The sequence below is a fragment of the Betta splendens genome, chromosome 11 (assembly GCF_900634795.4).
Source record: "Betta splendens chromosome 11, fBetSpl5.4, whole genome shotgun sequence".
NCBI lineage: Eukaryota > Metazoa > Chordata > Actinopteri > Anabantiformes > Osphronemidae > Betta > Betta splendens.
The window spans coordinates 13,509,925-13,535,035 of record NC_040891.2 but is presented as its reverse complement, the minus strand read 5'-3'; the positions used below and the strand labels follow the sequence as shown (position 1 = coordinate 13,535,035).

Genomic DNA, 25,111 nt, shown 5'->3' with positions numbered 1-25,111 from the left:
GCTTCGATGGACCAGTGTGCGCACACGCACTTTTATATGTGAAATGCGAGCGAGGCGTCTGATCCACGAGCGCCGGGTCGTTAGATAGGTGAAAACACAGGTATTTGCACGTCCGTCTGTCGCCGCAGCAGCATTTTTTTTTTCCCAGAGAGACGCTCGAAGAAAGAAGGCCTCTAAATCCGGACAGCAGCCTCCACATCCAGCGATCCGATTAAGGATAATTACCATTAGAACATTAACCAGGTCGATTGAATATTTGTAGCTCGTAGCCTGTAATGGGTAGCTTTCAATTATTCTAACAGCATGCAAATTCATTATATATGCATCGGCATGTATGCAAGTGTATCGTGAGGATTTATTCAGTAGCTGCTATGTTGCACACTGAGTGTAAATCTGTGTATTCCGTCTGTAGCTTGCTGACATTAAAGAGCAGAGCATGTGGCCCCAGGCAGGTCGCACATTAGGACCTCAGGGACAAAGATAATCGCATCTCAGGTTGTTGATGTGGGGAACACTGTGAGTCACCAGTTATCTGGAACCCCTCATTTCTGTCATTGAGATTTAAAAGTGGACAGTGCATCATTTTAATTCACAAAACCCAGAAGAGATCTGCTGGATAAATGCAATAAATCCTACAACCAGACGTAAACTGCTGCAGACCAGAGCCAAAGAACTAAGGGACCGAGGTCTGGGTGTATGAGCTGAGCCTTGTTGATGCACAAGTAGCTGCTAGTGCACAGACACGGGCTGTTATTAGGCCGTCGGAGGCGTCATAAAGGTCACTCAGAGCCTCAACAGCCTTTTAGAGCTCCACACGCGGAGCATTGGTGATAGAGTTTGTACTCGGAGGCTCTCGTCCAGCGACACAGCTTCTCCACCGGTGGCTGAAATGGCAGCGTTGCACCTCCTGCTCCTTTCTCTGCTCTGCGCGTTGTTGGGTGAGTTCAGCTTTCCTTCTCCGCAGCCTTTGGATTTTGCGGCTGCGTTATTTCAGCCCAGGATGCTGACCGTCTGTCTGCTTCCCCTGTGAACAGTGCACCGCTGTGGTGGGGCCTGTGTAGAGGTGGACTCTGACACGGAGGCGGTGGCAGGAAAGGGCTTCAAAATAGGCTGCATCTCCTGCAAGAGGAGGAGCGAGGTGCCTGGCAGCGCCAACGTCGAGTGGTACTTCAGGCCCAAAGGAGACACCGAATTTGTTCTGGTAAGTGAAAATCTGCTGCTGATGTGTTTTCATTGTGATGCCACGGTGAAAATGCAAAGCAGAGCAGAAGACTCGACGTTGACAATGTTTTCCTTCAAGCGCTGCGGCCTCAAACACAAACGACAGCATTTCTGCATGTGCCCGCTGATGCTTCTGTGTCTTTGTGCCTCGCTCTCACTCGTGCGCCTCAGTCACATAACGGCATCCGGTCTCAAGGTCACGGCGAGGCTCAGCTGGAATCAATTGTGGTATTTCTCCCCACAGCATTAAAGCTCCAAAATGCCAGAGATTGAGCTGGATCCATGATGTGATGATGTTCGCTTCAGCGTGACTAAATCTTACATGAAGAGTTTTTAATTACATTTCAACGTCTCTGTGACCCCAGATTTATTCCCACGACGAGAGCGGCTCCAGCATTGAAAACGACCAATTCATGGAACGTCTGGACTGGGTCGGAACCAAACGGGGCCGGGACATCCAGGACGCGTCCTTATACCTGCTCAACGTCACCTTCAACGACTCCGGCGTCTACCGGTGCTTCTTCTACCGCACCCTCTTCTACGAGAACTATGAGAACGTCAGCCACATCAGCAAGGTGGTTCACCTGTCCGTGGTGGCGAAAGGTGCGAACGCGTCGCGTGATTCTTCACGATTTCGGCTGCATGACCTTAAAGCGTCTAAACGTGGACCCGTGACTTTCTGCTTTTTTGCACGCAGCAACCAGAGGAACGGCCTCCATCGTGTCAGAGGTCATGATGTACGTGTCCATCATCGGCCTGCAGCTCTGGCTGCTCATAGAGATGATATATTGTTACAGAAAGATCGCGGCCGCTGGGGAGGAGGCGTTACGAGAAGCTGCGTATGTATTTTTACATCCGTCACTCCTGTACCTTCAACTCTGACCTTTTCATACATCGTCTTTTGCGTTTCTGTCCGTCCTCTACTAATTTGATGACAGTTTCCATCATGTTTGTGTGTTTTCGTGTCTCTCTAACATCTCGTGCTTCCACTGTCTGTTCTTCATCTTGTCTCTTCCATTCTGTCCTCCTCTCTAGTCAAAACCAAAACCTCCCTCCTTGTAAGTCTGAAAGAACCTAAACCTGTCAGCACCTGTGTTTCCACTTTACATCTTGTCACTGTCATAGTCCGTCATCTAGGATTTTTGAGAACCACTGAGTTTTCCCCTCCTTTCTTCTTTCCAGGAATGCTGAATATTTAGCAATAGCCTCAGAAAGTAAAGACAACTGTGCAGGGGTGCAGGTGGGAGAATAGCACAGGTACGTACAGTATGGATGCGATCTCACAAAAATGTGTGCAGCATCGGTTCACGAACGCAAAATTACAATAGGTATTTCTCTTATGAACTGTGTAAATACTAGTGTGTAGGATGCAAGTGATGCTAATCACTTAAATCTAATATAGTATATAATATAATAATTAAATATTAGTATATATATTAGTATTAGTATATAATATAATAATTAAATCTATATAGTGTTGAACATTAATAGTATGTGCTGTGTTGATCTTCAGGCTTCTTCCTTGGACTGAAATCCTCCTTCCACCCTCTGACCTGCATGATGACAAGATCGACTCTTCTTCTCAACTCTCCAATTTATCTTTCCTCGACAAAGATCGAACTGGATGTGACACACAGTACAGAGAGAGCATGGTGCCAGCACTGTATATACTGATCTGCGTGCAAAAGCATGTTGTGCACTTATGAGAAACCATTATGCATTAACGAGGCACATTGTTAAAAGCATAGGTTGTACATTTCCTTAAGTGTATGCTGTCATAGATTTATATAAAATGTAAGCAGAACTATGGGGATCCATTAGTTAGGATGGTTATAAACTAAAGCTTTTTACCAAATCACCACCACCTAATGTATAAATACTGAGACACATAACATGTATGGTGTTATTTATAAGCTAGAATGTAACGAGCTAAGATAGACTTTCTTTTCAGATGCTAGTTGTACATTAAATGAAACCAAATTAAAACATGAGGAAATAAATGTGTTGTGTTTTTATAGCGACGCCTGTCAGCAGAGGAAACATTTTCAATAACTTTAATAGTTTGTTATTTTTAGCTGACACAGTACAGTTTATTTTTAAAATTGTCATGTCTCACTACATGACACACAGCAGTGGATGATCAAAGGTATTTACATAGGTCTCTAGTTCATTTTAATTTGTGTATGCAACACGTCCTGTATGGATCATGGTGACATTGTGTTTCTCATCTAACTAGAGAGAAAGCAGAACCTGTAAGTGCATCCCTACAGTCGTAACACACAATCTGTGCCACGGTACTGAGGCAGGTTCAGCTCGTACTTCCTCTCCAGGCCCGGCGGCACAAAGCGTCCTCCGAGGAAGTGGTACCGTCCCCTGAACAAGGACGCCGCTTTCTTGGGAGCCGTCAGAGAGATGAGCATGTCAGGCTGCAGTCCATCGGCACTGCCCTGCTCCACGTCCCAGCCTTCAACACACAAACACGTCTCAAACAAGCCCAGGCTTTTTTTCAAGGGAGTAAAGGTGCAACGATGTGATTATTTATGGCTTGCCATAATTATTAATCTCACAGCAGAGCTACAGGCAAGGTCATAAAGACACAAAAATCAATAGGCCTCTGCATCTGGAGAACAGCAAATTTAACCCAAACCCAGCAGCTGATTTTAATCAGCTACTGGTTAATCATAATGTGATCACATAGAATCACAAAAACTTGAACGATTCGCTTTTAAGTGCATTTTCTTCTTAAGCACTGACCTGAGGGGATGTCGATGCTGGCTATGGGGACTGTGGTCTTCTTCAGCACATCTAGGATGGAGCCAAAAGGCTCCCGCACGGCTCCTTTAAAGCTAAAGCCAAAGATGGCATCTATCACCAGATTGTAAGCCTCATCAATCATTTCGGCCTGTGAAGACAAGTTCAGCCAGTGAGATTTATTATTTCAATAAATGGGAGACTTTTGATCATCAACATCATTATTATTATTATTATTATTATTATTATTATTATTATGTTTATTGATTGTGGCTGTGTTATTTGCTGCATTCTGTTCTCTCTTACTGAGGCTTCACCTAAAATAAAGTGCATTTAGCTCCATCTCATGTTTAATTCAGTACTTGTGCTGCTAATATATTACAATCATAAAAACAAAATGAGCAGTGGTGAATAGTTATTTACCACTGCTAATAAAATGGCAGCATGATAATTACCACCAACCTCAGGCATCTCAGTAAGGAAGGGGATCTCCATTTTCTGGCACTGTGTGGTCAGACCCTGGAAGAGAGGCTTGTTTGGCCTCTTTGGGTACAAGATCGTGGGCTCATAACCCTGCAAGAAAACACAAATCAGAAACAGTACTTCAAGAAATGTAGTTAGAGATACTATACTACTGTTGTTGAGTCATACCAATACTGTAAAGTATCTATTGTATGTAGAGAACTCACAAAGAGCTTAAGATGTCTGGCACAGACCAGGCCATCGCCTCCGTTGTTCCCTGGTCCACAAATCACCAGCAGTGCAGGCCGGGCCCTGACAAGAGATGTGAGTGGATACGCCTGCAGAAAAAGACATACAAAATCAATACAGTGATGCATTAACACTGGTACAAGATGACTTTCTTTGCAGTAACTACTCAGGACAAATGTAGCCATTTGAGAAAAAGCTAAACTCTTAAACTACAACAAACATTGTTAGATTACACTGCTCATTCGGACTGCAATGTGAGAAATCTGTTAAAAAATAGCTTTAAATAATCCTGAAACACAAAAGACATAACTGTGTATGGTTATTTCTCTCACCTGTGTAACAGCTGTGGCACAGCTGAGTCCAGCCAGCTCCATCAGCTGGTCCACACTGAAGCCGTACTCACTGAAGAGCTCCTCGTCTATGCGCTGCGCCTCTTCTTGCCTGTGGTGCAGCGACAGCTCAGTTTGGACACAGTCAGTGTGAACTGTAAACAGGAAGTCTAGACTTTCAAGCCTTACCCCAGATATCTGAGCGTCTGGGCCATGGTGGATGCAGGTCTGCTGCTCAAACAGTCTTTCTTGTAGTTGTTCCACGCTGCAGACAGCGGACATGTCCCCCCAGACTGCGCGAGGGCTCGCGAGGTCACCAGGAAACCAATCCCAAACAGAGCACGCGCGCTCAACATCCAGGTGGATCCGAAGTGCTGGAACAGAACACAACGAACGAAGAACCCACAACCTCAGGATTATATAATAACACGTCTGAATGGAACACACCCCAGTACAACTCCCCAGGCCGCATACAATTATCGGCTTTATCACAGTATAATTAGATGTTTGTTTTCATACAGAGAAGCCAAAGTAAAGTTTAATACCCTCCATGTCGAGGACAGTCCCACCTTTTACTTATGTGTCACAGCTCCACGTGCTTAACGTAAACTTAACGAGCCTACCGCTACAAGCATGACAGCGGCGCATAGCTTTAATATGTTACATGTTTTAGCTTACTGTTACCCTCCTAGCTAGGCTAACACTTAGCATGCACGCGCTGCTTGTTCAAAGTATTAGCGACACTCACCGAATGGCTTATAACGACTTCAAATACACGTCTTTAAACGACAAGTGGCACAACTGAACTGACAGGTCGGAAACTTATTTGTAACCAGGAAAAGGAACCACGCAGCTACACTTGCACCTCAGTAGCATTAGCTACATCCGGATAGCTTTCATTTCAGAATAAAAGCCTGACCTCCACGCAGAAATGCTTTTAATGTGAAAATGGACAGGATCAGTGTTTATTTATTGAGGTATGATTCAGATCTTTATTTTTTGCTATATATTAATTAAGAAAAAGAAGAATAAATATAAGGATACGAATAATAATTAGTTTTTATACAGTAAACGACAGGACAAATGTAAAAACGTTTTTATTTCAGAAAAATACAACTTTTCTGTAAGTCTGTAGCAAGAATATAACCAGTTAACATTTTTTATGAAAGCCGTTTTATTCAAAATATGTTTCGATTTTGTAAAAATAAGCTAAACAAATTAACTAATAAACAAAAACTATTTACTTCAATGTTTGATACGTCATAGGTTTGAGGGAATATAAAAAAATAAGATATCACAGAATAGCTTGAACAGCTGTTATACGATGTTTGATGAAGTGGCTGGTAGTTTCATTCTCCAGTTCAGGAGAAATACAGTTTCAAAACACCGGTACAAAATCTAACTGCAAAATATACTGTAGATCACAAGTATCCAAAATCATAAACATGCCTACACACATTATAAGAAATAACATAAAAATGGATTGCATACAATGTCCAGAAAAAGTAATAACTACAACTGGTAAATAATTAAACTACAGATAACTGCCACCTAACTAGTGTAGATTACATGGATCCAGTGGTTCACATGATCGGACAGTTCTCCATTCTGCCTCCAGTCTAAGAAAACAATGTTAAGTTAGTTTCAAGCACAAAGCATCATTTTTAAGTCAATAGTGATTTATGCTTTAGCGTCCGAGCATCTTGTTTCTAGTTAGACCTCTAGTTAGAAGTTCTGAAGGACCCACCTTGCGAGGCGTGCTGGTGCTGAACACGTAGGAGTTTGGCAGCAGACCCTCAGAGACGCCTCCACTGCGGAAGGAGCGGGAGGCTGAGCTCACAGAGCAGCTGCTGGATTTGTCCGAGGGAAGTCCACAGGATCCGCAGACCACCGTCCTGCTCCGGAGATTGTATTCACCATCCCCACAGGTGCTGTGAGCCACCTGCTGAGACGGGGGCAGATTCACTGTCAGCAGCATGTTGCACAACATACTAGAAATACAGTGGACTGAACTGAATGAATTCTCACCATGTCATCGTCATCTTCTTCAAACTGAATGCGGGTGACTTTCCTCATTGCCATTTCCTGAAAGAAATATAAATAATAAATAATATTTATATGTTACAAAACCTCACATTTCTTATTTATTGTAAATGTTTAGCTGGTACCTCTCCATTAGCGCTGATCAGAGTGGTCTGAAACTGGTCTCCAGTCCCCCAGGAGGGCTGAGACTTCCACACCAGCTCAGATGGAGGATTGTGGCTTCCACCAGCAGCTGAGGCCCAGATCTGACCAACATGCAGATGTAGGGTTAAAATACGTGCAGCTGTGTTTATTAGCGGTCAGCGTGCTGGGGGTGCTGCCTACCGTGACCCTCTGACCGGCCTTCAGGGTGAACTTGGCTGGAAACTTGAAGACGATGGCTGCTCCAGACCCCACCTGCCGCTTCACCTGCCAGTTCCCCAAGTTCTGATCCTGGAAAACCAAAATGTTGAATTTAAAACATTTGTTTCAACTAAATATATAATAACAACTCATTCATCCTCTCACCTCGTCTGCTTTGTTGCTGAGTCTGACGTATTTCCCGTCCATGTCCACCTCGTCCACAGTGACCCGGCCGCTGGCGGACGCCTGCTGTGTGATCCGCGTGCGAGCCACAGCGCCTGCTGTGAAGCTGGAGGCCTCGCTGTCGGTGTCATTGGGGCGCCGCCTCTTGGCAGGAGAACTCCTAGCGCCGCAGTGGATTGATCTAGAGTGAGCTGCCGACGTGGAGGAGCGACTTCCTGTCTCGTTGGCGGGTGGAGGGCTGGGAGAGAGACGCAGCCTGCAGAGACAACAGGTGATTAACAGGAGGGAACAGTGGGAGAGGCAGAAGGATTCCTTCAAGCCGCCGACCTCTGCTCCTCTCCCTCCAGCAGCTTCCTGTAGGCACATATCTCCATATCCAGAGCTAGCTTCACATCCAGGAGCTCTTGATACTCGTCCAGCTGTTGCTGCATCTGCTGCCTCATCTCCGCCATTTCTCTGTCTTTTTCTCCGAGCAGCCGGCGGGTAGTGTCCCGCTCTCGAGACAGGGCATCCTCCAGGTCTCTCACTTTGGCCTCTCGAGCCGCCAGCTGCAGCAGACAGAAGGTCAGAGGTGTTAGAAGATGAGCGTGGACTGAAAACACAGCTTCATAGTGTCTGTGAAGGATGTCCTGGTCTAGTGTTGGATTCTATTATCAGAAGTGTCAGTGATACCTGCGAAGTGATGACGACCCTGACCGTGACCTCTGCTCACCTGCTTCTGCAGCTGGCTGAGCTGAGCCGACATGGACTCCAGACGGATGCGTGTCTGCTGAAGCTCCTCGTGAGCTGCTCCCACCAGGTGGCTGCTCCTGTCGGCCGACTGGCGAGCGCTTTCCAGCTGAGGTAAAACACAGGTAGATACAGGTAAAGACAGGAAGTGCTTCGTGAATGTGGCCCTGATGCGTCAGCCTTTATTTATTGTGGTTTCTGTGCTGGTGGAATGACCAACCTTGCTGTTGTACGTCTTCTCCAGCTCGTCCTTGTACATCTTGATCTGCAGATCATGCTGATTGCGCATCTCCACCAAGGCCTCAGCCAACTTGCTTTCAAATTCCTGTTGGTGGCCATTGTCCAGCTCGATCATACGAGACTCGTGACGCCGCTTCACTTCCCGCAGTTCCTGTTGGAGGAATACCAAAAATAATCTGTTCAGTTGTGATTACAGAAACCTGTTTTATCAGTCAAAGAAAGCCATTGTCACGTCACAAAAAGAAAACAGTGTGGTGGAAATTTCCTCTTAAACGATCAACTGTTGATGATAAGAGCTTTTTCAACCTCAGAGTGAAGGTTCTTTTGAAATTCCAGCTCCTCTTTGAGAGTCTGGATGCGATTCTCTCCATCCACTCTCCTCAGCATCTCATCCTGCAGCTGTTTTCTCACATCGCCCAAAGTGGTATCCAGCTGAAAAACCACAGTACGTCCCAACGTTAGCATAAAAATACTTATAAAGCAGCACGGTGAGGCCCGTGTTGTTGAAAATTGTGGCCAGACGTTCAAAGTTCACCTTGGCAACCTGAGCCTTCAGATCCCTGTTTTCCACGTCCAGGTTCCGCTTCTCTCCCAGAGCCGTAGTCAGAGACGCATCCTTGGAGTTCAGCAGCGCCTCCAGGTCTTTGAGCCTCTGCAGAGCTCCTCCCAGCTCTGACTCCTTCTTGGTGTTCCTGTGGAGTCACAGAGTCTCAGACACACAGCTGCATCTTCCTGCCAGAGGATATATTGAATGGGATCCTAATTGGGCTTTGTAACTTCAGAACCATGTGGAATCTGATTTACTATAGTTTCCTCTGCACAGTCTAAGAGAGCAATTACAAGCTATTTCTGAACAAGGATGCAGCCTGGGTGGAATATAAACATGGAAAGGACCTCGGCGGGTCTGACTCATAGACCACATAGATCAGCGTCCAGTCCCGCGTATCTGCTAGCCACAAGCCACAGCCGTTGGTGTTTAGCGGAGATGTTGCCATGGCAACAGCCTGGCTTGGCCAAACATGCAGCGGCCGTCATCTCAGCATTTATGGAAAAGTAATGGAGGCAAGCGAGGAGCGCTCCAAACACTGCCACGTATTGTGCTCCTGGTGTTGACTTTGGTGAAGCAGGAGAAACTGGGGAAAGAGTTAGTCATCAAGCGTTGGATGTGGCAGCGTAGTGAGCAGAGAGGAGGTCCGCTGGAGCCTGGGAGTGGCCACAAGTTATGCAAGCGTCAGTTATTAAAAGCTAATGAGTAAACGTGGTCTGTTGCAGTGACTCACGTGCAGAGACATTCTATCAGCAGTGTAATGAAAAGCATTCGTCTTCATGCAAAAGCATTAAGATGGGCTGATTTCTTTATCGACCGGCGAAAAATGTGGTTTATTGTTCTGGAAAAAACAATTACAGGAAATGAAATCTTCTTTGACTACAAGTGATATTTAAAGGATAAAGAGCATAACAATGAGTCATTAAAGCAGCAACAGAGAGATATTTGTAAATGTGCCAAATTTAGCCTTTAGCTGCTGGCTATTAAAGACCATGTGAGGCCTTAACAGCTCCACACTTTGAGCGCAAAGTGAGTCTGACTGATAATGAATCCAGTCCTTGATTTGCAGGAGGTCACTTGTTCGTGGATATTTCACACTCTTGCTCTAATTACAAACTGCATCACACATGGGGTCATGCAGGGGTGTGCTTAAGGAATTTGGGGCCTGTAAAGTTACAGGGTACCGCTCCTTCTTAATATCCCGTTGCAGCTGCCTCACTCTCTGGAACCCACCTGGCCTTCAGCTCCTTGTGGTCCTCTCTCAGTTTGCCCAGCTCCAGCTGCAGTCGAGCTCGCTCTTTGGCCACGGAGTCCAGGGTCTGCCGGGCGTCGGCCAGCTCGGTCTCGTAGGCGGCCTTCAGGCCCGTCAGCTCCCGGCTGACCTCCGTCTCAGACTCAGTGATGCGCAGCCGCAGACCTGCGTTCTCAGACTCCAGGGAGCGCACCTTGTCGATGTAGACGGCCAGGCGGTCGTTGAGGTTGCACAGGTCCTCCTTCTCCTGGAGCCGAGTGATGCGGTTGGGCGATAGCGGTGTGTTTGCACCTCGGGGAGTGTTTTTGGGCGTCGCCATTGCACTTATCTGCTATTTATCCAGTAATAGACACAAAAATCGACCTAATTATCAGCCAACAACTCCACATTCAACATCTATCGTCACACGACATCCAATAGAAAATAATATAAAATAGAAAAGCACATATGTACATTTCGGAAGTGCTGATCTGTCAACTTTCATAAGTCACAACAGTAAGTTTTTAGTGGTCAAAGAACGGTTTAGTTCATTTCTAAAATGTATCTTTGCAAAAAATTTGGATAACTTTTTACACAAAACAAACAAGAAAGCATAATGAATTAAAAGCCTTGGGAGTGGTCATCAGCTCCACCCTAACATCAAAGTAACGTCCACAGACACAAAAGGCTGCTGGTTTCAGCAACTTTACCTTTCAGTTAGTGAGAAGAAGAGAAATCTTTGCAGGCGTCTTTGTTAATTTTCCTTCACTTTTCGGTGATGTGAGCGTCCGTCTTGGTTCCTCAGTCTGTTCCTGCACTGTCTGCAGACTCATTTGCCCATATAGGAAAGAATGAGATGGGAGGAGAGAGGCTGGCCTCAAGTCTGGCACTTAGTAGGTGGTTGGTCCTTTCTCTCCCTCCGTCTGTGTCTTTCAGTGGAAGGGGTGTGGGATCTGACAGAATGAGTCACCCACAATGAGAAACGCACATATGATACTTAGAAAGTCATTTCCAGTGGGTTCTCTCAAACCTGCTGCTCAAAGGTTAAAGAAATTGTGTGATATGCAACAAAGCCTTTAATCCAGGAGGTTTTAAAGAAGACAATGATATTTGTCTGGTGTTTGACATTGATTTGAATCATACATATGATATCAAACATATTTGTTTCATTTTGCAAACTTGTATAAACTGGATTTAATTGTTTCTTACTGTCCACAAATCTATTAAAAAGCATCAAGATTTCAAGTCAGCAAGCTTTTTTATTGCCTGTGATTACCTATAGAAAAGACAAAACATGGACTCTGACAGCTAAAGTCGGGCATAACCAACTAGAATCACCCTGGTTAGTTATGTTCTAACCCTGACAGACACGGCATCGCCTCCTAGTGGTTGAATTTAATAGAAATGTCAAAATCATTGATTCATATATGTTTGTCTGTTTTGAAGAAATATTGCTACTGACTGCAGAGCCTTTACAAGACATAGAACAGTAATGTATGAGAAGAATGTGAAGGTTGCACAATGGTTTATGACACTTTTTCTCAAGTGGCTTATGGGAAACCACAACTTGAATCTTTCTGGTCACTCTGGCTAAAAAATTAAAACTTCAATTGAAAGACTGTTGCAAAATGATATCCCTAAAAAAATACAAGTCACCGAATGAATAGAAATATTTCATAAACAGGCCTATAGGGGATCAAAATTTATACAATATCAAATAACTGTGCAAAAGAATATAGAATTATAACTGGTAAATAACTAAAGCTACTGATAACTGGCACATAACTAGTGTATACATGGATCCAGTATTTCACATGATTGGACAGTTTCTGTCTCCAAAGAAAAAAAAATGTTAAGAATTAGTTTCAGCCATAAAACATCCAATTGGGTGTCGAGGGGGCGCCAGATTAGGTCCCTTTTGGGTTTAAATGGCTTATCATGCGCTAACTAGGAACGACTATAGACATATTTAATATCAAATTAAACAGCAGAATCTTGGCTACAGTGCTCCATAAATGTATTTCACATGCTTCAATCACAGCTCTGGTAATAAACAAAAATGTAAACAATAATGACACTCTGTAGCGCTACCTAAGCTAGCATATACGCTCCACTGCTACGAAACCTCATGCAACACAAATAAACTACAGCTCAAATGAAAGTTAATATTATACAGAATCCAACAAGGTGCACCATGGCATGGCAGACAATACAGGGGGCGATATATATGCCAGAGGACCTCAGTACTTATCTGAATGCTGTGTTTGCTTTCACTTTTGGCCGACATTTTGACGTGTAAAGTTCCTATCACTGTTGAACCAATCCCATTTTCCCTTTTCTCCCTCTTCGTTGGTCATAAACAATCACCCTGTCTAAAGCGTTTTATTTAAAGTAAGTTATATTGCGTGATTTTCCAAATTGTGACGTCATTGCTGATGTAGGTGCGTTTGGGTCATTCTTATTGGCTGCCAGAGCTGTCAATCTCGCGTCTTGCAAATCTTTCGGTTGTAACGACTCAAACGAGCGCTCATTGGCCTCGAACTGACGTTGGCGGGCTGAAACGCAGGCCTGTAAACAACTCAACCCTGGTCTCCCGTGGCCCTTTAGTGGCTGTAAGAGGTACTGCGGTCTCATTCTTTGACCCTGATTGATCAATATTAGATTAATATGATCAAATATTAGTTAGATATTTACAGAGAAGAGTTATTTTGATTATACTGATTACTTTTATAGGTATAGGCATAAAAATATTACGAGTTTATAGTAGAAAAATCTGATCTCATCTGACTTTTGTCTACAAAAAGCCTTTGCAATTTTGTTCTGCTTTGTGTTATAATAAGTATTCCTTCGCTGAGATGATATTAACATTATGTGCTATGAGTCTATAAAGCTTTGGAGGCCCTGAGGCCTTAGTTAACTAAGATAGTATTATACTGTAGGTGCAGTTTTTTCCAGATGAAGATAGATTTTTCTTATTTTTATTGTGTTCCAACTTCATCAACTTTTCACCAGTAACACATAAACTAATATTTACACCTCATATCACATCTCCAGAGTGTCCTGTACATTATAACCAAATACATTCAAAAAGCCTTTATGGTTGCAGAGATCTACTCTTTATGGTAGCTAAAGATGGTATGGTAGCACCCCCTACAATGCCAGAAAATAGGGGGTGGGGCTCATAGGGTTAAAAATGTTTTTTTACTATGGATCTGCCCTGCAAGGAGTGCTGGTTCTGGGATCATCTGAGACTGAGGAAAGAGGGAGGATTTGGGGTCATGGAAGAGTTGCTGGCAGTGTCTGAAGGAAGTCCACAGGATCCACAGACCACTATCCTGCTCCGGAGATCGTATTCACCACCCCCACAGGTGCCATGACCCTGTTGAGGCAGGAGGGCAGATACACCGTCAGAGGTAAGACTTAATAACTCATTAGTGACGTCTCAAAACAAAATGTTGACAAATGACTCTATTACTATATCTTCAGAGTGTGGTTGTATTTTTTTTATTAGTTTACACAAACAAACTATGAAACACCTGTTCTCAGACGACACCGCTATTGTTGGCTCAGGCTTTGAGTTTGTGGACACTGTTAAATACCTGGGTGTTCACCTCAACAATAAACTGGATTGGTCAAACAACACAGATGCTCTGTATAAGAAGGGCCAGAGTGGCCTCCACCTGCTGAGGAGACTGGGGTCCTTTGGTGTGTGCAGACAGCTGCTAAGGACTTTCTGTGACACTGTGGTGGCCTCAGTAGTCCTGTATGGAGTTGTGTGCTGGGGGGGGCAGTACAGGCTGAGACAGAAGGAGACTCCTCCCCACTGACATCAGACTGGACAACATATCACTGCAGTGACAACAACTACACTGCACACTCACTTTAATTGCTGTGTTCTTACAATAACTGTATCACCACCATTTGAAATCTCATATTCTGCACTGTGTCTTGTCTTGTTCTGTTTTGTTATTTCTTGCACATTTAATACTGTTTTTTGTTTCTATTTTGTTTCTGTCTGTTGTTTTTGTTCAATGTTATATCACTGCTGCAAATGATTTTCCCTATTGTGGCATTAATAAAGTCTTATCTTAATATGTTTCACTTTTAACAATTCTCACCATGTCATCATCATCTCCAAACTGATTGCGGGTGACCTTCCTCATTGCCATTTCCTGTAAAAAAAGGTTTGATGTGAACAATTAAACATTTATTATTTGTTGTCATGTTCTCAGTGGGATACTGGTGTACAGTATGTGTAGCTGGTACCTCTCCATTAGCGCTGATTAGAGTGGTCTGAAACTGTTCTCCAGTTCCCCAGGAGGGCTGAGACTTCCACACCAGCTCAGATGGAGGTTTGTGGGTTCCACCAGCACCGGAGGCCCAGATCTGACCAACATGCAGATGTAGGGTTAAAATACGTGCAGCTGTGTTTATTAGCGGTCAGCGTGCTGGGGGTGCTGCCTACCGTGACCCTCTGACCGGCCTTCAGGGTGAACTTGGCTGGAAACTTGAAGACGATGGCTGCTCCAGACCCCACCTGCCGCTTCACCTGCCAGTTCCCCAAGATTTGATCCTGGAAAACCAAAATTATACTAAAAAAAGACAGGTCATGATTTTCTCCATTGGGTACTGATCTTATTAAATAGACTAGAGGAAACTTTGTGTGTGCATATTTTCCAGAAACAGTAACTGAACAAACAACTGAGAACATTGATATTTAAACGTCCAACAACTCTGTTCATCCTCTCACCTTGTCTGCTTTGTTGCTGAGTCTGACGTATTTCCCGTCCATGTCCACCTCGTCCACAGTGACCCGGCCGCTGGCGGACGCTTTCTGGGTGACCTGTTTGCGAGTCACAGTTGCTCCTGTGAAGCTGAACTCGTCCTCATTTTTGTCATTGGGGCAGGATCTCTTGGCACTTCGATAGTGAGCTGCCGACGTGGAGGAGCGACTTCCTGTCACGATGGCGGGTGGAGGGCTGGGAGAGAGACGCAGCCTGCAGAGACAACAGGTGATTAACAGGAGGGAACAGTGGGAGAGGCAGAAGGATTCCTTCAAGCCGCCGACCTCTGCTCCTCTCCCTCCAGCAGCTTCCTGTAGGCACATATCTCCATATCCAGAGCTAGCTTCACATCCAGGAGCTCTTGATACTCGTCCAGCTGTTGCTGCATCTGCTGCCTCATCTCCGCCATTTCTCTGTCTTTTTCTCCGAGCAGCCGGCGGGTAGTGTCCCGCTCCCGAGACAGGGCGTCCTCCAGGTCTCTCACTTTGGCCTCTCGAGCCGCCAGCTGCAGCAGACAGAAGGTCACAGGTGTTAGAAGATGAGCGTGGACTGAAAACACAGCTTCATAGTGTCTGTGAAGGGTGTCCTGGCCTAGTGTTGGAATGTATTATCAGAAGTGTCAGTGATACCTGCGAAGTGATGACGACCCTGACCGTGACCTCTGCGTTAAAGCTCACCTGCTTCTGCAGGTATTGTGGTTTCTGTGCTGGTGGAATGACCAACCTTGCTGTTGTACATCTTCTCCAGCTCGTCCTTGTACATCTTGATCTGCAGATCATGCTGATTGCGCATCTCCACCAAGGCCTCAGCCAGCTTGCTTTCAAATTCCTGCTGGTGGCCATTGTCCAGCTCGATCATACGAGACTCGTGACGCCGCTTCACTTCCCGCAGTTCCTGTTGGAGGAATACCAAAAGAAATGTTTGATTGTGGTAATAATATTAATTTACTTCCTGTCTGGTGGCACTTTGTGATGTATAGTTGAGCCAATCACAGGTGACAAGACAAGTGATTTAAGGCAACTATCACAGTGCACCAGAGGACGGGATGGTTAGTTACCACTAGTTTGCTAATTTTAGGATGCTACAGATCCAGCACACTAAATGCTTGATGCCAGAGTGATAAGACGCCACCATATACAAATATCAATATTGTCATCCATCTGCAATAAACTGAAATAACTGCAGTTCTTTAGGTCTGGACATTATTACCAGGACTCTCCATACTCAAGAGTGACCCCTAGGATGGTTTGGATAGATGCTACGCCAAAAATAATCTATTGCATTGTAATTAGAAATATCTGTTTATCCAAAATAGCCATTGTCATGTCATAAAAAACGATCAAAAACGATCAACTGTTGGTGATAAGAGTTTTTTCAACCTCAGAGTGAAGGTTCTTTTGAAATTCCAGCTCCTCTTTGAGAGTCTGGATGCGATTCTCTCCATCCACTCTCCTCAGCATCTCATCCTGCAGCTGTTTTCTCACATCGCCCAAAGTGGTATCCAGCTGAAAAACCACAGTACGTCCCAACGTTAGCATAAAAATACTTATAAAGCAGCATCGTGAGGCCCGTGTTGTTGAAAATTGTGGCCAGACGTTCAAAGTTCACCTTGGCAACCTGAGCCTTCAGATCCCTGTTTTCCACGTCCAGGTTCCGCTTCTCTCCCAGAGCCGTAGTCAGAGACGCATCCTTGGAGTTCAGCAGCGCCTCCAGGTCTTTGAGCCTCTGCAGAGCTCCTCCCAGCTCTGACTCCTTCTTGGTGTTCCTGTGGAGTCACAGAGAGTAGCTCAGACGTTGCCATGACAATAAAACTCTCTCTCACTAACTATCATCCATCCATTTTCAACAGTTTATCCAAGGCCGGAGGGCAGCAGTCTAAGCACAGACTTCCCTCTCCCCGACAATTCCTCCAGCTTTTCCAGTGGGACCTGTAAACGTTACCAGGTTGAGCCAAGACACATAGTCTCTCCAGCGTGTCATGGGTCATCCTCAGGGCTTCCTACCGGTGGGACATGCCCACCAGGAGGCGTCGGGGAGGTCCACCTCAGCTGGCTCCTCTCGATGTGGAGGAGCAGCGACTCTACTCTGAGCTCCTCCCGGGGGACAGAGCTCCTCACCCTATCTTCCTCACCCTATCTCCAGGGGTGCACCCAGCCATTCTATGGAGGAAGCTCATTTCGGCCGCTTGTATCCGTGATCTTGCCCTTTCAGTCATGACCCAAAGCTCCTGACCATGGGTGAGGGTAGGAACGTAGACTGACCAGTAAATTACCAGTAAATCGACCCAAGCTCCTGCTCCGATTGTACAGAGACCAGACAGCCCTTAACAACGAGCCTCACACTCCATAGTCCTGAAGCACAAGAAGGCACTTATTTTAAAAATTGTTTATTATTTTCTTACTGCTTTTTGCAAACTGCATTTCTTTGTCCTGTACCTCGTATCTCTATCTTCTTGAGCCAACTTTTCCCCCACTAGATCTTTTAGAATTTGCGCCTCACTGTCCAATCAGTATACTGTAGCTTTATCTTTATTGTTATGTACCATAAACTATATTTAGTGAGCTGTTTACCCAGTAAATTTCATTTATGTGGTGTCGGTTAAGATTTATCTTATCTTATTTGATCTTTAGCTGTTGGTCATAAAAAACTGTAACAGCTCCACACTCCTTAGCACAGAGTGAGTCTGACTTCTAGTCTTAATTACAACCTACATCATACATGGGGATCATGCAGGGGTGTTTTCGGGGCCTGTAAAGTCACAGGGCATCATTTACATACATCATCATTTAGTTATTTGTACTATTCCTTTGTAGCTCCTCTGGAACCCACCTGGCCTTCAGCTCCTTGTGGTCCTCTCTCAGTTTGCCCAGCTCCAGCTGCAGTCGAGCTCGCTCTTTGGCCACGGAGTCCAGGGTCTGACGGGCGGCGCCCAGCTCGGTCTCGTAGGCGGCCTTCAGGCCCGTCAGCTCCCGGCTGACCTCCGTCTCAGACTCAGTGATGCGCAGCCGCAGACCTGCGTTCTCAGACTCCAGGGAGCGCACCTTGTCGATGTAGACGGCCAGGCGGTCGTTGAGGTTGCACAGGTCCTCCTTCTCCTGGAGCCGAGTGATGCGGTTGGGCGATAGCGGTGTGTTTGCACCTCGGGGAGTGTTTTTGGGCGTCGCCATTGCACTTATCTGCTATTTATCCAGAAATAGACACAAAAATCAATAATTACTTGTACTGTGTAATTACATTTTGTAATTATTTGTAATTATGGTCAAGATTGTGTTTTAAACATTATGCAAAATGGTAAAAGTTCATAACAAGGCTCATCCTACAAATCCCCATTCAATATTTACCAGTTATTAAATTATTAAATGCAGAAGATATTCGTTTTTATTAAATAGCCTGTAAAAAGCTGATTTTTACAATAGTAGGTTTTAAGTAGTAAATGAACTGTATAATCACCTTTATAAAGCATGAATACAAAAGGCTGCTGCTTGTTAACTTCCCTGTGATGTGAGCGTCCGTCTTGGTTCCTCAGTCTGTTCCTGCACTGTCTGCAGACTCATTTGCCCATATAGGAAAGAATGAGATGGGAGGAGAGAGGCTGGCCTCAAGTCTGGCACTTAGTAGGTGGTTGGTCCTTTCTCTCCCTCCGTCTGTGTCTTCAGTGGAAGGGGTGTGGGATCTGACAGAATGAGTCACTCACAATGAGAAACGCATATGATACTTAGAAAGTCATTTCCAGTGGGTTCTCTCAAACCTGCTGCTCAAAGGTTAAAGCAAATGTGTGATATGCAACAAAGCCTTTAATCCAGGAGGTTTTAAAGAAGACAATGATATTTGCTTGGTGTGTGACATTTATTTCAGTCATACATATGATATCAAACATATTTGTTTCATTTTTCAAACATGTATAAACTGATTTAATTGTTTCTTACTGGCTGTTCAGTTTGACCACTAATTGCACAAGTCTATTAATTATTATTACATATTATGTACCCACATGGTGCATTTCATTCGTTGTTGTAGTTTCTGTCATATTTATACTCAGTGGTTTTCACTTGTTATGGTATCGCAGTTTTATTTTTGTTGTATAGTTAATACTTCTGCTGTCTGTTCTATTTACTGTTCTTCCATACTGTTATACTGTTGTCCTATTGATGTCTCCTTGCTGCTGTAGACAAACGAATTTCCCCATCATGAGATGAATAAAGTCTAAGAAATCTTATCTTATCTTAAAAAGTATCAAGATCTCAAGTCAGCAAGCTTTTTTATTTTGCCTGTGATTAACTGCAATAAAGATATGGGATTTTCAACCTTTAATTGTCAGTAATCAGTCTCTGTGTCACCTGTTTCCTACACTTTCGTTTTGAAATATTTTTGGGGGAAAGGCCTTTAAAGGTAGAGTCAGACATAACCAAGCAACGTATTTAGGTTCTAGGCCATTAATTATACTGATGTTTGTACTGATGCCACGATTATGTAAAGTGTATGTGTAAGTGTAAGTGTAACGTGATAAAGTGGCCAGTGAGCGTTTTTCCATGTGTGGAGAGCACAGATGTATTTGCTGGTGGCTTCACGTGTCCGTTCTGTGGGTTTTGATCGTGTTTCCTGTTATTTTCTTATTTTTCGGTTCCTCATCGGTGCGTCTGATCCGCGTTGTTAAATGTCCCTGTGACCTAAAACACAGAGGCTCATTTGATTCACTGTCACATTGACAGATGAATTTCAATGTAGACGTCATTTAGCAGCAAGTCGCCGCAGACGCCGCGGCCGCTCTCAGACGCAGCATCGCCTCCCAGCGGCCGAGTTTGATGGACGCGTCGCTGCGCAGACGTTTCACAGTTTTCTAGCAACGAAATCATTCATTCGCGTGTGTTCGATTGTTTCTTGAGAAAACCCGCAACGTGCGGCGCCAGATGCAGAAGCAGAGCGGTGAGTTACGAGGAGCCGCTCGCCGCGTTCTGGCGGACGCGTTCACTTTTTGTCATGTGGTTTATTGGAAAACCCGTATTGGATCTCGGTGGTCACCTGGGCAAACAACCTGAAAAAAGTGCAGCCGAGGAGCCAATTGTCTGCACATGTGTGTCAAATAAGCAACATACAGCAATTACTATTGTCTGCAAACACAAATACTTTAAAACTACTGTTTACAAATCCCTGCGTTTAATGTTTAATGCGGAAATAACCCGAGAAAAGACTGATTATTTTCTATCCACCAAACTCTTGGCCTCTCGGGAGTCACGTGAATATCAGACTGAATTGTTCAGTCTTGAAAAGACATGTCGAGGAAACGCAGCGAATTAAAGCGCCTAATAAGACGCGCAGACGAGTCCACTCCATATCTTATTGAGCGCATGTCGCAGCCCGCAGCTTTGCGCGGATAAACAGCAGCTGTGCGCCGCCGAGCGACAAAAAGGAAAGCCCCACGTAAAACGCCCGAAACGGACTAATCCCACGGACAAAGTCGGTCCACGCAGCCATCCGTCGCCCAGAGAGTCCGCAACGAGCTTCACCCGTCGGCACAACGCACCGCCGCCGCCGCAAAGCTGCGCCAACAGCCGGAGCCGCTCTTTGTTTTCCGCACAGACGCAGAAGGACCCGTCCCGCTCCGCAGCGGCCTCCATCTTAGCTGCTCGCTCGCCCGCTCGGCGCCTCACGTGTCCTGGACTGTCTTCCTCACATGACCCGTGTGTTTGTCCCCGTGATCAGCGCTTCCATCTCCGTAAATCAGTGTCGTTGATCGCCGGCGTCCTTCCACCCGCAGACCTTCATGGATTTGCTGGAGCAGAGCCTGGACAGCTCGGCGAGGTGAGCGGCGGCGCCTGCTTCCTGCTCAGCCGCGGCTCCCAGCGCGGCCTAAAAGCCGCTCTGCTGCCGTCGCGGGGCTCAGTTCATAAGCCCCACACACCTTTCACAGCAGCCTCGCGCCGCCTGTGCCAGTAACGTGGCGAAGGTGCGCGCGGCCCGACGCGACGCGCCCCGTCGGGCTCTCAGCGCGAGCCGCGCGCCCCGCTGCAAACGTAACATCACGGCGGCGGCGTTTGATTCAGCAAGTTGTGAACGGCTCATTCACAGCGGGAATCCGTGCACGAGATTCACGCCGAGTTCCTATTGCACCGAGCGATGCCTTCACCCCAATTTAAAGTTAAAATGCGTAAAGGCTCGGGGTTAAGGGTATTTTTAAAGTTTGAATTTCACCGTTGCAGCAAATGAAACTTTCACAGATTTTCTTTAGTCTGAGCGTTTCGTCCTGAAACGCTGACAAACATGGCTTCTTTCAAACGCGCACGTTGAAGTGTTTCACTTTGTCTTATTTATGTTCTGTCGGTCGTGTCCCGTCGCGGCCACGCGGTGGCGCCCTGCGCCCACAGCGCAGCCGTTATTCAGCGTCCGTGAGTCAATGAAAGGGGATTCTCAGCCTAAATGAACTCATTGGGTTTCTCTGTCTTTCTTTCTAGTCACGACAAACAGGAAACCGAGGAGGTGGTGCAGTTGCAGGAAGGTGGGAGCTCCGTTTATGCAAATATTCAGCTTTTCTGGAAACCAAGCGTCCCACATGCTCTCAGTGATGAAAGTGCAGATGTTTGCAGCTGTGTAGCGTCACGTGTGTGTGTGTGTGTGTGTGTGTGTGTGTGTGTGTGTGTGTGTGTGTGTGTGTGTGTGTGTGTGTGTGTGTGTGTGTGTGTGTGTGTGTGTGTGTGTGTGTGTTGCAGGTGAGGCCGTGGGGACGGAGGAGCAGACTGCAGTGACCATCACTGGTGTCCCTCAGGCTGCGTTCGCTGACCACAATGTGCAGTATCAGTTTCGCACAGAGAACAGTGGCGGGCAGGTGAGCAGGTTCTGCTGGTGACCGGGTTCGGTGTGACTGGACAGGAACCAGAGCCTCACGCTGCTTCTCCTCCTGCTGCACAGGTGACGTACCGCGTGGTTCAGGTGACGGACGAGCTGGAGGCGGCGGCCGACGGGACCGGCGCCGTCAGCGTGGTCTCCGCCGCGGCGTTCGCCGGAGCCCCTCAGGCCGTGGCGCAGGTGAGTGAGTGAGGGAGTCACGTGGGGCGCGTGCACGCGGGCGGGCGGTTTGTTTGAAATCTGGGCCTCCGCCTCTGCCAGGCTGTGATCCAGAACCCGTTCAGCAACGGCGGCAGCCCCGGCGGCGACGCGGTGGGAGGGGAGGCCCGCTTCGCCTACTTCCCCGCCGCCACCGTCAGCGATGGCACCGCAACGGCCGTGTCGGTGCAGGCCGCCGACCCGACCATCACGCAGGCGGGAGGTGAGAGAGCGGCGCGTAACCACGGTAACGGCGGCTCCGCCTCCGCCGCTCCTTGACCCTTTGTCTTCTGCTCCAATCAGGTCAGTTTTACGTGATGATGAGTCCTCCTGAAGTGCTGCAGACGACGACCCAGCGCACCATCGCGCCTCGCACACACACCTACACCACGTGAGTGACCCCCCCCCCCCCCCCCCCCCCCCCCCCCGCACTCTTCGGTCGCCCACTTCTCACCTCCACTTCCTCACCCCTGTCCCCTTGACCGTGCGGTGAACTGGCCCGTTCTCTGCTCCTCGCGCCCACTCGATTATCGATTAGCTTTGTCGTTTTGTGTGATGATACAAAAAGCTCACAACCACTATTTGAAGCCACGTCTGTCCTACTTACCTGCCATCCCCAGAGACCTTGGTGATGGCGAGATGTTGCAGCATGGCAGCACTAACTGGTGAGGAGAACTTCCACGTACGCGCCCCCACCGCCCCCTCATGTGTTTGGTGGCTCCTTTATCAGTTGTTAGTCATCTGTTGTGGTTGGAAGTCAGTCTAAAACTAGCTTGTCCTTCAGAGGACCTGGGGCTCCATCCAGTTCCCTCCTCTTCTGAAGGTTCAGCTGTGCCGGTTCTCCTAACGCCATCCGGGGCTCCTCCCTGATGTCAACGCTGTCTCGTTTGTTTTGTGTTCCTGCAGGAAGGTGGAGGGTCCTCGGGCGCCCAGAGACGAGAGGAGACGAGCGCAGCACAACGAAGGCACGTTCGCTCTGACTCCGCTGCTCAAGTGCTACTTTGCCTTTTCCTGTGTTTAGACTTGACCAACTTCTGTCTTTGCAGTGGAGAGAAGGAGGAGAGACAAAATCAACAACTGGATCGTGACCCTGTCAAAGATCATCCCTGACTGCAGTGTCGACAGCAGAACTGGAGCGGTGAGTACTGAAGTCAGTCACAAACCTTTTTTATTTCTAAATCCATTTGCAAATTCATACAATCCCAGTAGATGTAGCTGTAATAGCACTTTGACCTCTGTTAGATTTAATCTTGCTTTGAGGTCACGCTAACGTGCATGTTTTACGCCTGTAATCTGTGTCTTTGCTGCTTGTCTGCGTGAAGTTGGCCTCTGCTTGGCTGTGCTTTCAGGACATCCCACATGCATGCTGGCCTACTGAAGTCAGACTGAGGCACCCGCTTTAAAACGTACTGATATTGTATCATGAGCCGTTGTGCTTCCAGAGCAAAGGCGGCATTCTGTCCAAAGCTTGCGACTACATCCGCGAGCTGCGGCAGAACAACCAGCGGCTGCAGGAGAGCTACAAGGACGTGGAGCGGGTGGAGATGGACAACGAGCTGCTGAGGCAACAGGTGAACTGGAACGTGCAACAAATGCAAACTGAAGAACGGGCCTCTGAGGTGACCTTTGACCTTTTTGTGCCTTCCCAGATCGAGGAGCTGAAGAACGACAACGCGCTGCTTCGAGCGCAGCTGCAGCAGCACGGCATCGAGGTCAACGGGGACGCGACGCCGCAGTGATCGCGGCCTGGACACGTCCCGAACTGTGCTCCCGAACGAATAACAGTGAGAGGCAGTTTTCCCTCCATCTGAAATCGGAACACCGAAAACACACACAACCGCAGAGCCCGACGAACACTGACGGACTGAAGGCGCCTCCTGCACCTCCAGCCGTTGAAAGACGCAGCAACCTGCGTCGGCAACCGAACCCCTCACGTCCGCTTCAAGGAAAACGGCCTCTGCGCAGCCTCCACGCTTGCACCAAACGTTCTTTTACTTCAAACTATGAACCTGCAGGAGAGTTTCTTTTTATCAATTCCACCTTTTTATCGTACCGCGACCTTCAACTCCTTCCTTGTTTTGAATTGGTGTTTTTGAAAACTAGTAAATGTGACATGAATGATAGCTCCCATTTACTTTTAATTTATTAGTCTTTAATGAATATATACACTTAAAAGCAAAAGAAAACGATTTCTGCGTTTCCTTCTCCAGCGACGAACCCGACTCACCGCTGTCACTCAGGACACTCGCAGTGTCAGCAATCGCGTGTGTGAAGGACACTGACGCTCCAACAGCACGTGTACGAGCTCCAGTACTGTTGACGTGAGGAGAGCAGGCCGCTTTGAGATCGCAGGGTTTTCTTCGTAGTGCAGGGCCTGTGGGAGAGGCCAGGTGTTAACATAGCTCAGGTAAATGGGATAGTGCACTGGCAGGTGGTTCCCAGAGTCAATGACGGCTTTGCATAGACGGTCTAGGTTGGTTTTTCTGTGTGGGGAACAGATCAATGAGACTATGGATGAATTTCAGTGTGTGAATATTTTTAATGGGCATTAAAATCAAGTTTGTCTGTATATCTGCTTAAAGGGTCACTGGTGTAATGCACTGAGATACAGGTTTAAGACCCGCCTCTGTTTGGGCCCAGTAGTTCTACTGGACGGAGGTGAACCAGCCTCTAGGTCTTAGAACCTGCGGGAACCTGCTGATGGACGACTATGACACCACCATGGTCAGAAGTTTGCTGAGGGCAGTTTGGGTTGGAGTGATGGAAGTAGCTACTAACCAGCTTTTGTCTACACTGAAAGTCACCACAGCATGAAAACATAACCACTGGCATGACTCATTCTGATACGACAATAAAACAGAAGTCTTTATACGATTGTGTGTCCTTTACTACACAGCATTTGTTTATTTTAATGTTGTCTTTTATTCAGTAGTTACATGTTAAATACTGAAAAAGGAAAAAA

At 46.5% G+C, this 25,111-nt stretch overlaps 5 protein-coding genes across 10 annotated transcripts; 2 read left to right on the top strand and 3 right to left on the bottom strand.

Annotated features, from left to right (window-relative positions):
* Window positions 1-801: 801 nt before the first annotated feature.
* scn1bb (sodium channel, voltage-gated, type I, beta b) lies at window positions 802-3,221 on the top strand. Its single transcript, XM_029166317.3, has 6 exons — window positions 802-938; window positions 1,035-1,201; window positions 1,587-1,824; window positions 1,919-2,060; window positions 2,404-2,478; window positions 2,735-3,221. The coding sequence occupies exons 1-5, from the start codon at window positions 890-892 to the stop codon at window positions 2,471-2,473; spliced, it is 666 nt and encodes a 221-aa protein (XP_029022150.1). The 5' UTR covers window positions 802-889; the 3' UTR covers window positions 2,474-2,478; window positions 2,735-3,221.
* Window positions 3,222-3,259: 38 nt separating this feature from the next.
* naxe (NAD(P)HX epimerase) lies at window positions 3,260-5,922 on the bottom strand. Its single transcript, XM_029166316.3, has 7 exons — window positions 5,761-5,922; window positions 5,202-5,386; window positions 5,016-5,124; window positions 4,662-4,772; window positions 4,435-4,545; window positions 3,976-4,123; window positions 3,260-3,685 (listed from the first exon to the last, which is right to left on the bottom strand). The coding sequence occupies exons 2-7, from the start codon at window positions 5,366-5,368 to the stop codon at window positions 3,486-3,488; spliced, it is 846 nt and encodes a 281-aa protein (XP_029022149.1). The 5' UTR covers window positions 5,369-5,386; window positions 5,761-5,922; the 3' UTR covers window positions 3,260-3,485.
* A 171-nt stretch (window positions 5,923-6,093) lies between these two features.
* LOC114865304 (lamin-A-like) lies at window positions 6,094-20,756 on the bottom strand. 4 transcript variants are annotated; one of them, XM_029166303.3, is made up of 14 exons: window positions 20,633-20,756; window positions 11,038-11,280; window positions 10,330-10,679; window positions 9,085-9,241; window positions 8,856-8,981; window positions 8,530-8,700; window positions 8,293-8,418; window positions 7,908-8,128; window positions 7,563-7,836; window positions 7,380-7,487; window positions 7,181-7,300; window positions 7,041-7,097; window positions 6,760-6,957; window positions 6,094-6,631 (listed from the first exon to the last, which is right to left on the bottom strand). In XM_029166303.3, exons 3-14 carry the CDS (start codon window positions 10,665-10,667, stop codon window positions 6,596-6,598), a joined length of 1,932 nt encoding a protein of 643 aa, XP_029022136.1. In that variant the 5' UTR covers window positions 10,668-10,679; window positions 11,038-11,280; window positions 20,633-20,756; the 3' UTR covers window positions 6,094-6,595. The 4 variants fall into 4 exon arrangements, with proteins under 4 accessions (XP_029022136.1, XP_029022138.1, XP_029022137.1 ...); XM_029166305.3 differs by having other exon boundaries at window positions 6,760-6,954; XM_029166304.3 differs by having other exon boundaries at window positions 10,330-10,676.
* LOC121201637 (lamin-A-like) lies at window positions 12,328-20,768 on the bottom strand. Of its 2 annotated transcripts, none has more exons than XM_055512712.1 (12): window positions 20,633-20,768; window positions 18,562-18,784; window positions 17,941-18,290; window positions 16,720-16,876; window positions 16,491-16,616; window positions 15,835-16,005; window positions 15,396-15,616; window positions 15,078-15,324; window positions 14,793-14,900; window positions 14,594-14,713; window positions 14,446-14,499; window positions 12,328-13,706 (listed from the first exon to the last, which is right to left on the bottom strand). In XM_055512712.1, exons 3-12 carry the CDS (start codon window positions 18,276-18,278, stop codon window positions 13,569-13,571), a joined length of 1,680 nt encoding a protein of 559 aa, XP_055368687.1. In that variant the 5' UTR covers window positions 18,279-18,290; window positions 18,562-18,784; window positions 20,633-20,768; the 3' UTR covers window positions 12,328-13,568. The 2 variants fall into 2 exon arrangements, with proteins under 2 accessions (XP_055368687.1, XP_040928696.1); XM_041072762.2 differs by having other exon boundaries at window positions 17,941-18,287.
* Window positions 20,769-25,018, top strand: usf2 (upstream transcription factor 2, c-fos interacting). 2 transcript variants are annotated; one of them, XM_055512713.1, is made up of 11 exons: window positions 20,769-20,910; window positions 21,561-21,604; window positions 21,816-21,931; window positions 22,015-22,131; window positions 22,213-22,372; window positions 22,453-22,540; window positions 22,770-22,814; window positions 23,056-23,114; window positions 23,196-23,287; window positions 23,592-23,720; window positions 23,799-25,018. In XM_055512713.1, the coding sequence occupies exons 1-11, from the start codon at window positions 20,873-20,875 to the stop codon at window positions 23,886-23,888; spliced, it is 978 nt and encodes a 325-aa protein (XP_055368688.1). In that variant the 5' UTR covers window positions 20,769-20,872; the 3' UTR covers window positions 23,889-25,018. The 2 variants fall into 2 exon arrangements, with proteins under 2 accessions (XP_055368688.1, XP_029022147.1); XM_029166314.3 differs by lacking the exon at window positions 22,770-22,814.
* The last annotated feature ends 93 nt before the right edge of the window (window positions 25,019-25,111 follow it).

Bases quoted from the DNA above. Each gene is read 5' to 3' on its own strand.
- scn1bb (XM_029166317.3), top strand. From the start codon at position 890: ATGGCAGCGTTGCACCTCCTGCTCCTTTCTCTGCTCTGCGCGTTGTTG. The intron at 939-1,034 runs GTGAGTTCAGCT...CCCTGTGAACAG, and splicing joins TCTGCTCTGCGCGTTGTTGG to TGCACCGCTGTGGTGGGGCC. The intron at 2,061-2,403 runs GTATGTATTTTT...TCTTCTTTCCAG, and splicing joins GAGGCGTTACGAGAAGCTGC to GAATGCTGAATATTTAGCAA.
- naxe (XM_029166316.3), bottom strand. From the start codon at position 5,368: ATGTTGAGCGCGCGTGCTCTGTTTGGGATTGGTTTCCTGGTGACCTCG. The intron at 5,125-5,201 runs GTAAGGCTTGAA...GCTGCACCACAG, and splicing joins CAGACGCTCAGATATCTGGG to GCAAGAAGAGGCGCAGCGCA. The intron at 3,686-3,975 runs GTCAGTGCTTAA...TGTGTGTTGAAG, and splicing joins CAGCATCGACATCCCCTCAG to GCTGGGACGTGGAGCAGGGC.
- LOC114865304 (XM_029166303.3), bottom strand. From the start codon at position 10,667: ATGGCGACGCCCAAAAACACTCCCCGAGGTGCAAACACACCGCTATCG. The intron at 8,701-8,855 runs GTTGAAAAAGCT...TTCCTCCAACAG, and splicing joins AAAAGAACCTTCACTCTGAG to GAACTGCGGGAAGTGAAGCG. The intron at 7,837-7,907 runs GTCGGCGGCTTG...TTGTCTCTGCAG, and splicing joins CTGGAGGGAGAGGAGCAGAG to GCTGCGTCTCTCTCCCAGCC.
- LOC121201637 (XM_055512712.1), bottom strand. From the start codon at position 18,278: ATGGCGACGCCCAAAAACACTCCCCGAGGTGCAAACACACCGCTATCG. The intron at 15,617-15,834 runs GTTGGTCATTCC...TGTCTGCTGCAG, and splicing joins AGAAGATGTACAACAGCAAG to CTGGCGGCTCGAGAGGCCAA. The intron at 14,901-15,077 runs GTGAGAGGATGA...TTGGTTTTCCAG, and splicing joins TCAGCAACAAAGCAGACAAG to GATCAAATCTTGGGGAACTG.
- usf2 (XM_055512713.1), top strand. From the start codon at position 20,873: ATGGATTTGCTGGAGCAGAGCCTGGACAGCTCGGCGAG. The intron at 22,541-22,769 runs GTGAGTGACCCC...TGCCATCCCCAG, and splicing joins CGCACACACACCTACACCAC to AGACCTTGGTGATGGCGAGA. The intron at 23,115-23,195 runs GCACGTTCGCTC...CTGTCTTTGCAG, and splicing joins ACGAGCGCAGCACAACGAAG to TGGAGAGAAGGAGGAGAGAC.